The following is a 10928-nucleotide window of genomic DNA, read 5'->3' as shown; positions in this document are numbered from 1 at the left end:
GGAGGTCCCAGCGCAGGAACAATGACCTCTGGGAACATCTCCATCTGAAGAAAACTGCCCCCAGCCTCTCGCCCTGGTGCTGGGGCTCAGAGGAAGCGGGACCTTGTAAGTTCAGCTCATGCCCAGCCCTTTAAAAAGAACAGCTGCCTCTAGCAGCCTCCGTATCTCTCAGCCCCCAATGCCTGCTGGCTTTTATAGCCTGTAGTTATGAGGACTTTACTTCCCAGCTCTGGGAGCCTGGGCGGGGGGGGTCTGGTGGGGTTGGGACCCCTGGCTCCTCATGGGTGGTCTCAGCGTAGACAATCTTCCTCCCAATTAGAAAGAAGGTGCGTGACGGGCTGGTTCTGAGCCTGCGCCCCTCTGCTCAGCCTCAAAGTGCTTTCTCCTTTTCTAGTTGTGGAACTTCCTTTCAGCCAGCTTTCCAGCCGTTCTGAATGATGGTTGTTCTGTATTTTAGTTGTAATTTTGATGTGGTTGTGGAAGGCAGGAGTACAGGCGTTTACCTACTACCACCACCTTGGTTCTCTTCCCAGCCTGCTCTTTGAAAGGAGAGGGGATCCCCTGGGATTGGGGGTCCAGAGACAGCCCCCTCCCAAAGCCCCCTGGATCCTGAGAATTCAAAGACCGTTTCTGAACTGTAGCAGGCAGGTGCCACCAGAAGACACGGGACCAATTAGGAGGCGATGGAACTAGGTGCCTGGGGACCCAAAGAGGATGTCTGTGAGTCTGGGGTCTGTGGCCTCCCACAGCCCTGAGTTTGGTCTTGGAAGAGCTTTTTAGTGGCCTGAGCCAGGCATCAGCCCAGCTCAGGAGCCAAGCCCAAGGCAGGCCTGGTGTCCGCCTTCCTGCCCACGTCTCCGTCTCCCAGCCCTAGAGTCTGACACTGCTTGGTTCTTGCCCTCCGGCTGGTTTCCTCCGAGGGGCAGCCCCTGTCCTCATCTCCACGGGTTTAGCCTAAGCCTGTTGCTGGGGCTGCTCCCAGCCCCCATGTGGCGAGAACAGCTGTGTGAGTAAGGGCTTGGCGAGGTGCCCACTGCCCACCTCCCACCGCTCAGCAGTGCCTCCCGCCTGCCACCTGCCCCATCCACACGCCCGGAGCGGCCTCTCTGGCTGCAGGTGAGGGAGCAGCAGGAGCTGCTGGCACGGAGCTCCAGGGCTGCGGCAGGGGACGAGACAGAGAATGCCAGCTCCCACCTTGGCCTGGCCTGACCTCGGGGCCAGCGGGCGTGAAGGCTGCGGAGTCTTCATTCTCCTCCGCAGGGAAGCTTGCCCCTGGGCCAGGCTGGGTGGCACCCTCCTCTGCCCTCCCACCACCGACCCCCTGGGGCCCTTCGATCAAGTGGAAACCATGACCCACCTCACCCAGCGATGTGACAACAAACGGACTTGATGCACACAGTGAGCGAGCATCACCTGGGATGGTCCTCTCCCTCCACCCGGCCCTGGGGCTCTCAGCAGAGAGGTGACCCCATCTGACCTCCCGCGGGACAGACAGGACGGAGCCCAGCAACCCAGACGGTGGCAGTGGGGCGCACCGGCTTGCTACAGTGACGTGGTCACCTCGGGCCAATTCCCTCCGGGCCGGGGCTGCCTGGCGTGGAGGCCACATAAATCACCGGGCCTTCTGATGCGAACACACTCCCATCCAGAACCTGCGAGGCGCCGGCAAGCAGGGCGACTTAACCTGCTCTGTCCTTAAGCAAAAGGAAACACACAGGAGAAGGTAAGTACGGGTGTTTTAATCGAGTTGTCAGCAGCGGGGCAGCGCCAGGGAGGCCCGCACCTCCGGGCTGGCCGACCTCCAGGCTCTCCCTGCTCTGCCCCTCAGGCCGGGCTTCCTGGAGAGGAGCCACAGCGGCAGATGGAGGTGAGGGAACCGGGGACACACAGGGAGAGGAGAACGGAAGACGTGGACACAGTGAGAAAGTGGGTCACAGGGTTCTCGCAGGCTGGGGCCGAAGGTGGGGGTAGTGCTGCCCGTGGACTCCCACGTGTCCTTCCGCCCCGAGACCACCCGGGCCCCAGACACCAGGGTCGCCACTCTGTCCGAGATACAAAGCTGGTGCATTGTGGGAGGCAGCAGTTCCCGCATGAGGGCTGAGCAAGGCACTGAAATCGGGAGAAAGGGCAGGGGCTCCGGGACCCCGGACAGGGGAGGGGGGCAGGCCCGGGGCTGGGGCAGCAGAGGGTCAGAAAGGAACCCAGGCCTGAAGCAGAAGGCACATCGAAATGCAGAGTTCATCCGCCACCTGCGCCCAGGAAGGCTGCCCGGAGGCGCATGCGTGATGGTGGCGAGGCGGGGTTACGGGAGAGCTGGTGAGGCGGTGAGAACCCGGCCCTCTCCACGGGAACGGCCGCCTGTGTTCCACCTCAGCCCCTGGCGCCCAGGGACATGCAGTGTGTGAGCACCGAGCACCCACAGCCTGGCGGGTGAGGGCTAGCTCCCGTTACTGGCCCTATACACTGTCCCCGCACTGCAGGAGGCCCCAAGCCCCAGCAGGACCCTCCCTGGGGCCACAGCTCTGGAGCCCCAAGCAGCTGGCGCCCACAGCAGGGTCCTCACAGCCCTGGTGCCCATCAGCACCTCCTGTTCTTGCCATCACGAGGGGAGTCCCTGGCAGGCCCTGCAGGGCGGGGACTGGGGCCGGGGTTCCTCCTGAAGAGGCAGCGTCTATGAAGTGGGTTTCCCAGGCCAGGGTGCCGGAGGGCTGGGGGAGCAGGGGACAGGTGCCCGGTACAAAGAGTGGCAGTGCCAGCGCTGTGTCTCCAGAGCAGGGAGCGGAGCCCGGCCCGCGGTGGGGCCATGGGGCGTGTGCGTAAGCAGGGGGCTGATTCCGGAGCCGGCCCTGGAGTCTGGGAGAGCCTTGTGCGGCGAGGTGCAGGCTGGGTGGGGACAAGATCCCAGCTACTGTGCAGGGTCCCCGCCCGGAGCCTGGCCGCCTGTGCCCCGTGGAGGCCCGGGAGGCACCCAGACGCGGCCTCTGCAGGCTGGGGGACGAGGCCCCCGACCCTCCCGTCGGCAGACGCCTGCCCTCAGGCCTTGGTCTCGCTGAGGACGATGTTGGCGGTGACGAAGAGGAAGCAGGAGAAGGCCCAGAGCAGCACGAAGCCCACCCAGAAGGCGTGGTGGAACGGGGACCGGTGCCGGTTGGCGGCGCGCGGGCCCAGGGCCAGCTGGGCGTCCTTGCGGCAGAGGTACACCAGGCAGGCGGGGATCACGTACTGGATGCCCGTGCCCGCGTAGGCACCCGTGATGCCCACCAGGGACTCCAGGTCGTGGGTGCAGAAGGCCACCAGCACCGGGGGCACCAGGGTGAGGGTGGGGAAGGCCACGCGGTCCACCACCCAGGGGTAGGTGCCGCCCTCGCGGTGGAAGAGCGTCTTCCAGTTGTTGCGCAGCGTCACGGCGATGATGGGGAAGTTGGTGCTGATGGTGAAGACGGGGAAGAGGCCCAGGAAGAAGCGCACGGCGGCCACGCTCACCACGTCGCAGCGCGCGAAGTTGAGGGTGTACATGTCCAGCAGGCTGTCGCCGCGGAAGCAGAAGATGGCGGTGAAGGAGAGCAGGCTGTAGAAGGCCAGGATGAGCACGTAGTCCAGGAGCACGAGGCGCGTGAGGTGGCGCTTGGAGGAGACGGGCGTGAGGAGGGACGGCAGCGAGTGCTGGCACATGAAGGAGTACACGCACACCCCGAACAGGTTCCGGACGCCCGAGAGGTCGGCCAGCGGCGGGCGCCCCTCCCCGTGCCCGCGCCCGATGCGGACCAGGGCCAGCACGATCATGATGGTGAAAGCTGCAAAACCGAGAGGGTGTCAGCGGCAGGGGAGACAGCCCGCCCGGCAGTGTCTGGTCTGGGGGCGCCCCTGAGGGACTGGAGCCCCGGGAGCAGGAATTGTCCCATTCGTATGACCCTGACGGCTGCATCCTGGAGCAGGTCAGCAGTTGCTATGGATCTTGTGAATGCACTGGAGTCCTCTCCCCATGTCCGGTTCACCCCCACCCCAGCTGGCAAAGCTCAGGGCGATACCTGCCATTTCTTGGTGAGTGACAGGCATAGGGGAGCACTGAGCTGCCAGCTGGCCCCTCAGGGGCTCAGGGCTCCCCGGGGTGGAGGCTGGGGGTCTCTGCACTGCCCCCTTCAGGCCACAGCACACCAGGCTCCCTTGGCCTGGGACTCACAGGAAGCCAAAGTGACCCTCCGCTCTGCCTTCCCCCAATGACACGACAGGGACATCACCTATGGCTTTAAATCAGAGCTGCCCGACACCGCCGAGGACAGGAGGGAAGGAGGGGGCGAGGGGACAGGCCTGTGAAAATCGCCAATAAATAAAATGATTTGTTTCGGACTCTCAGCCCACCTCTGTCCCTGCCGCTCACTCCTGCCACTGAGGGCCTGCCGCCCCAGGGACACCACAAACCCGCCGGCTCTGGTCAGTCAGGGGGAACGACAGCCACTTCCTCTCTCCTGGTCGCAGCCCAGGAGCTGCCTCTGGCTTAACCCTCCAGGGGGCTAGGGGTCCTGAGACAGGACACCCCTTGGGGCCTCCCCGCTCCGCAGGACGCCCAGGACCCCGGCAGTCTGCCTCGTTACTCCCGGGGTGCGTGCAGGGCCAGGATGTGGGGAGAGGGCGGAGGTGGAGTTGCCTGTCCTCGGCCAGGAAGGGTTGTAAAGCTGAGCTGGACAGGCGGGCGGCTGCAGCGGGCAGACTGGGGGCCGGGCTGCCTGGTGATTAGCTACCGAGAGGATGCAGCTGACGCTGTTGCCATAGGCAGGGCACTGGGGTCAGAGCAAAGGGGACAGCGGCTGTAAGGGGAGATTCAGATGCTGCTGTGCCTTTCCCGTCTCGGGGTGCCCCCTCGGGACCTGGTGCTCCTCCCGGCCCGGGCCAAGGTCGGCCCGGATTCAGAAAGAGGCAGTGCAGAGCCTCCCGGTTCCTGCCGGCCGTGGCCTGGGCCGGGAGCGGCTGTGAGAAGTGGGAGCGGCTGTCGGATGTGTCTCCCAGTCATGCTCCCCGGTGGGATGCTGCCCGTGCTTCTCGGCCTGAATCTCCAAGAGGCTGTAAGCGCAGGCGGAACTGGCTGGGGGCTGTGGGCAGCCTGGCTGGGCTCTGCTTTTGGCAGACAAACCGGTTTAGGAAGCGGATTCTGAAGATCTTCAGAGAGGGCTGCTCTCACTGTATCACTAACTCACCAAAAGGGACCACCTGGGTTTCTGCTGAACCTGACCCTCTCATATCCCATGCTGGGTCCGCCCTGTGGCTTCTGGAGGACTCCGCTCCCTCCTCCTCCCCCTCCCCCTCTTCACCCGGAAGCAGAGGAGGATGCTGCAATGATTAAGCTGCAGGCCGGAGGTTCTTCGCGGCTACGTGATTTATCCCGAAGGACTCGGCGCCTCCTCTCCCCTCCGAGCGTGCCGGGGAGCAGGCCGCTGATAAAGGGCAGGCGCTGGCGTCCCAGAGGCAATCAGGTCTTAAGTAGGGAATCAAGAGTTCAGGCTCTTCATCCTTCAACTCTCCACACCGTGGCCCGCGGCGCTGGGGAGGGGAGGGAGGGTCTCCATCTTTCATCCCCAGCTGTCACAGCCTGCTCGTCTGTCATCGCTGGGAGGCGGGCCGAGGGGCCTCTGGAGATTGGAAGCTAAACCCCGCACTGTCACCTCTCCTGAGGGCTGTCAGCGGCGCCTCTTGTTATGAACGGTCTCCCCACGATCCTGTGTCGAAGCCCTGACCCCCGGTGACTACCCGCGGATGGGGTAAGGAAGGTGGAGTGAGGCCATAGGGGGGCCCTAATCTGACAGCACCAGGGCTATGAGAGAAGGAAGAGATGCCAGCTGCTCTCCCCCTGCACAGAGGCCACAGCGAGAAGGTGGTTGTCGACAAGCCAGAAAGAGGGGCCTCCCCAGACACCAACCCTGCCAGCCCCTTGATCTTAGGCTCCCAGCTTCCAGAACTGAGGAACTTCTGTTGTTGAAGCCGCCAGCTGTGGTGGGTGTTATGGGGTCCCGAGCTAAGACGGCTCTTAGGCAGCCGCTGGATCAGAGAACGCAGGGAGAGGGGGGTGAGGAAAGCGGTGCTATGAGAGCGGCCCTTGGGTTCTCGAGCTGAATGGAAGTTCCCAGGCCCCGGGCCTGCTGTGGGCCACGCTGGCTCTGCAGACGTGTGTGGCTGCCGGACTCTGTCCGAGGCAGCAGCTGCCCGGGCCCGTGTGAGGCCCAGCGCGGCAGAGGCACCCCTGCACCCACTGTTGGTCAGATGCCTCACCCCATCAGCTCTGGGGCCTTATCTTCCCTTCCCTCGCTGCTGTCCTGACAGCTGGCCCGCCAACTTCCCGGGCGGAGCAGGAGTCCTCCTCCTATCATGCACGTCTCAGCCACTCGCAGAGAAGAGCTGCCGACAACCAGGCTGCTGGAGGCGGGGAGGGGGAAGGGGGATGCCAGGCAGAGCTCCGAGGCCGGCCCTGCCACCAAGGAAAGGGACCACTTGTGGCACGTGGCTGACTCTTCACCAAACTTTAGTTACGTGTCTACTCGACCCCGAGAGCCTTAAGGCAGAAACCCCGGCTCCTCTCCTGTAGACTGACTCTGCGTTTGCAGAGCGAACTTTCCGAAAACCAAGAATACAATGAAGGCCAAGGTGAAGTACACACACAAAGGCTTTCCTGGATCCCCTCCCCGGGCTGTGTGACCAGAGACGCAGGAGAGCCCTGGACGGTGGGCCTGGGGTGGGGGTGGGGGTGGGGGGAGGCGGGCCCAGGGGGAGGCCGGTGGGCATTCTCACATTGGAAGGGGGTCCTTCCCGCCCTCTGAGGAGCACGTGTGCAGGGAGAGGCTGTGAAGGAACGCGTGCACCGCGCTGGCGTGCGGAGCCAACAGGATGGGAACAGATGGCCCCGGCAGAGACCCGGCGGCTGGTGGTGGCAGCTCAGAGCCGTCCCACCAGGAGGTGCTCCGGGATCTGCAGGGGGGTCGGCCACACGGCCACAGATCATTCTGGGGACAGGTGAAACCACAGCCCTTATGCTCCCTCCTAGGCGAGGTCTCCTCCCGGGGACCTTCTGCCACTTGGGCCACCAAGTCCCCCCCTCGCCCCCCCACAGGCTGGAGGACAAACATGGGGCGCCTGCCAGGGCGGGTGGGGAGGGCAGGGCCGAGGAGCTTCCCGAGGCAGCTCCGGTGGATCTGCGGACGCTCACGGCTCAGGGGGAGGACGCCTGACCCACTTGGAGGGGAGGAGCCGGAGGAGGCGGCAGCGTGCGTGGTGTGGCTCTGAATACACAACCAGAGGGAAGGCAGCCCTGTGGGTCCCAGCGGCTCAGACCCAGACGGAGGAGGGCAGCCGCGCGGCAGAGCAGGGCTTATTAGAAAGAACCAGAGCTTTCATAACGCCAAACGGGGCGCCCTGAGCAGAGCCAGCTGCCCGTGTCCCCGGGCGCTGGGAGGCGTCTGCTGGCGTCTCTGGGGGAAGGTGGTAATGGGGGAGGGGAAGAGTGTCCCAGGCGGGAAAGGTCTACACCACGCATGTCACCCTCGAAGGCTCACACCGGCCAAGCAGACGAGGCATGCTGCCCGCGGGCCGAGTTTGACACGTTCGGTCTACACTCATCATTTGAACGGCTTGGGCCGTGGGCTCTAAAGCCACAGCTGCTGGGCCTGGGGACGCAAAGGTCAGCACTTGGGGCCGCGTCTCTGGGTGAGCCTGCTCCGCTGACTGGGAGAGAGGAGGACTACAGAGGAAGCCTCCAGCATCCCTTTCTCTGGGGCTCAAGCCTCCTCCAGGGCAAGGGGTTACCCCGGGACCAGCGCGGGCCTGTCCAGGGAGCGCACACAGGGAGGAGGTGCAGAGGGAGTGGCCGGGGCCCATGCTGTGAGCTCGGGAGCCTGTGGCTGACCCGAAGCGGCCGCCGGGGGTGAGTCGCCGCATGGCTGCTGAGCCCCTCCTTGCATGTGTGAGTTCAGAGGCACCTGCAGCCTGGGTCTGCCGCACTGACCGGCCTGGTCTCCCCAGGACTTGCTTGGGGAGCAAAAGAAATGCATCGAGGCTGTATCCGTCCTACGTGTCCTGACATGTTCCCTGACAAATGGCTACTCGAAAAGGCCATCCAACCCTCCCCATCCCATTAGGCAGCGCGAGGGGCTTCCGGCTGACGGGGGAGGGAGGGCGGAGGGTGCAGAGACTGTGGGCTGGCCCTGGGCTCCTGGGCTCCTGGGCCTGCTCGGGGCGGCTCCTGCAGTCCTCCCGCCTGGGGTTTCAACAGATGGCAGAGCAAATTCCTAATTAAGCACAAGCATGCTTCCGGCTCAGCACATCTATGATTTTCCGGTTCCTTTGTTGCTCATTTTCCTTTTGTTTTTCTAGAGCCCGAGCCAGCTTATTGCCACCCTGACTGCCTCACTTGTGGTCAGACGCCTGGGCGCCGAGACGGAGAGGGAAGGGGGAGTGGGCCGGAGGGTTACGGGGCCACGGTGCGCAGCTGCTCTTCAAAGGCAACATGAAAAGCAAGTTCGTTATCACCGACAGCGTGGTGCCACCGCCTTCGAGGAGTTCTAGAAACCTCACTGGGGTGCACCTGGGCCAGGAGACGCCTTCCACAGCCCCCCCTTCCATCGGCCCGCAGACACCCAGCACCCCCTTCCATCGGCCTGCAGACACCCAGCCCCCCCCTCCATCGGCCCGCAGACACCCAGCCCCCCCTCCATCGGCCTGCAGACACCCAGCCGCCCCCTCCATCGGCCCGCAGACACCCAGCCCCCCCCTCCATCGGCCTGCAGACACCCAGCCGCCCCCTCCATCGGCCCGCAGACACCCAGCCCCCCCCTCCATCGGCCTGCAGATACCCAGCCCCCCTTCCATCGGCCTGCAGACACCCAACCCCCCCTCCATTGGCCTGCAGACACCCAGGCCCCCTTCCATCGGCCTGCAGACACCCAGCCCCCCCTCCATCGGCCCGCAGACACCCAGCCCCCCTTCCATCGGCCTGCAGACACCCAGGCCCCCTTCCATCGGCCTGCAGATACCCAGGCCCCCTTCCATCGGCCCGCAGACAACCAGCCCCCCCTTCCATCAACCTGCAGACACCCAGCCCCCCCTCCATCGGCCTGCAGACACCCAGCCCCCCCCTCCATCGGCCTGCAGACACCCAGGGGACAGGCAGCCCCTCCCACAGCGGGAGGCCTGGCCAGGGTGCTTGGTGTCCCCGATCCCCGGATGCCACGCTGCTGCTCCCACCAGCTCCACAGAAGTGCCCCGGGGCTGCAGTGCCCGCTAAGAACGGGCCCCTCGGCTGACCCCTCGCTGGGCTGCATGCTAGCCTAGCCGGGGCGATGTTCTCTCTGTGACAGGGTTACTATCTGAGCCCAGAGGCCGGTGCCGGCACCCAGAGCCGCTGGAGGACAGGCTGGCTGGCTATCTCCCGGATCAAAGGGAGAAAAGAGGCAAATGACTTGCAGAGACGGCGACATCCAGACAAGGTCACCCCCAAGCATCCACCCGTCTGCAGCCCAGCGCCTCTCAAGGCCACTGCCCCGGCCGCGCTGCGCTTCAGGGGCTGCCTCCCTGGGGGGCCGGGGCCTCACCCCGAGGATCCCTGCTGCTTGGGGGGAGGGCCCCGGTCAGGAGAAAGAGAGGCGGACTCACCAACCCAGCGCATCAGGGAGGTCAGGATCTGTAGGTACTTGGTCTTCTGGACGTCAAAGAAGGTGAAGGGTCCCAGGAGGAGAGTGAAGACAGCCTGGGCGACAAAACAGGAGTGAGGGGGCACCGAGGCCGGCCGCACTGGGCACGCGTGTGACTGTGTGTGTGCGCGAGCGTGTGTGTATGTGTGTGGGGAGCATACACCATTCACGCGGCCTCTGCCCAGGCCGGGCCAGTCCTGAGCGCACCTGGACTGGCAGAGGCTCCCGGGGTCAGACGGCATCCGTGTGACTTTCCCGTATCATGGCACAGGAGCCAGAGCCACGCTTCTCTGCCCGTCCTCCACTCTCTCTCCTGAGGCTTCTGGAAAGGGGTTTCCAGGCGAGTCCCAGGCGACACCCTGGGACCATGACCCGTTCACAGCCAACACTGACGAGGGGGGCACAGCCTGGCACTGAGTGGGCATGGGCGTGGATCAAGTACCGGACGGCAGGAAGACGAGGGTGGGAAGCAGCACCAGCCATGCCTCGGGCACGCAAGGCCTCCTGGGAGGAAAGGACACGGGAGGAAGGGCACAGGGTCCAGACAAGACATGGAGGGGAGGGGGCACCTTCTGAAGGCTTCAGAGGAAAGGGTCAATCAGGATGTCGTTAACCAGTGATGTTTTGTGTGGGTTTTAAAAAAATTAAAAAAAAATTGATTTCAAAGAGAGGAAGGGAGAGGGGGAAAGAGAGAGAAACATTAATAATGAGAGAGCGTCACAAATCGGCTGCCTCCCGCACACCCCCTACTGGGGATCGAGCCCGTCACTGGGAATCGAACTGTGACTCCTGGTTCATAGGTTGATGCTCAGCCACTGAGCCACACCGGCCGGGCCACCAGCCATGTTTTCACCTGACAGAGGAGGGAAAGCAGGGAGAACAGAGCCAGTGGCTTCCGGGGCAACTCCTCAGAGAAGGACCCAGCCCCAGAGGAGCAGGGCTGGGCCTGGGGAGAGGGGGGTGGAGTGGGCGTGGAAAGTCTGGGAGTGGAGCCTGGCCCGAGGGGGCACTGAGGGCTCCTCGGTCCCCTTTCTCTTTGGAGAACAGGGGAGGGTGCATGCTTACTTGGAAAAAAAAAGAAGAAGAAACCCAAAGCCTGTCTTAAACGGGAAATTGGAATCCTCTCTGAAAAGATGGGTAAGGCGGCAGCGCGGAGCCTGGGCCGGAGGCGGGAGCGTGGGGTTTCCACGCCAGACCAGACGCTCGGGGAGAGAGGAATTAAGCGCCGCCGCTGGTTGGCGTAGCGCTGATGGCACC

General features: G+C 64.3%; 1 protein-coding gene across 7 annotated transcripts in view; it reads right to left on the bottom strand.

Annotated features, from left to right (window-relative positions):
• Positions 1-2837: 2837 nt before the first annotated feature.
• The window catches only part of TMEM104 (transmembrane protein 104), a 31544-nt gene continuing 23453 nt past the window's right edge, over positions 2838-10928 (bottom strand). For 3 of the 7 annotated variants that reach the window (XM_045572218.1, XM_045572219.1, XM_045572220.1), the window contains exon 9: positions 2838-3794. In XM_045572218.1, the coding sequence (XP_045428174.1) occupies positions 2906-3794 (889 nt within the window). In that variant the 3' untranslated portion in view covers positions 2838-2905. Of the gene's footprint in view, positions 3795-9633; positions 9728-10928 lie in introns of all 7 variants that reach the window. The other 4 variants (XM_036412421.2, XM_036412422.2, XM_036412423.2 and 1 more) reach the window with 3 other exon arrangements.

This window comes from Pipistrellus kuhlii, unplaced genomic scaffold (assembly GCF_014108245.1).
Source record: "Pipistrellus kuhlii isolate mPipKuh1 unplaced genomic scaffold, mPipKuh1.p scaffold_m20_p_44, whole genome shotgun sequence".
NCBI classification, from domain to species: Eukaryota; Metazoa; Chordata; class Mammalia; order Chiroptera; family Vespertilionidae; genus Pipistrellus; species Pipistrellus kuhlii.
This window is presented reverse-complemented; position numbering and strand designations above follow the sequence as displayed.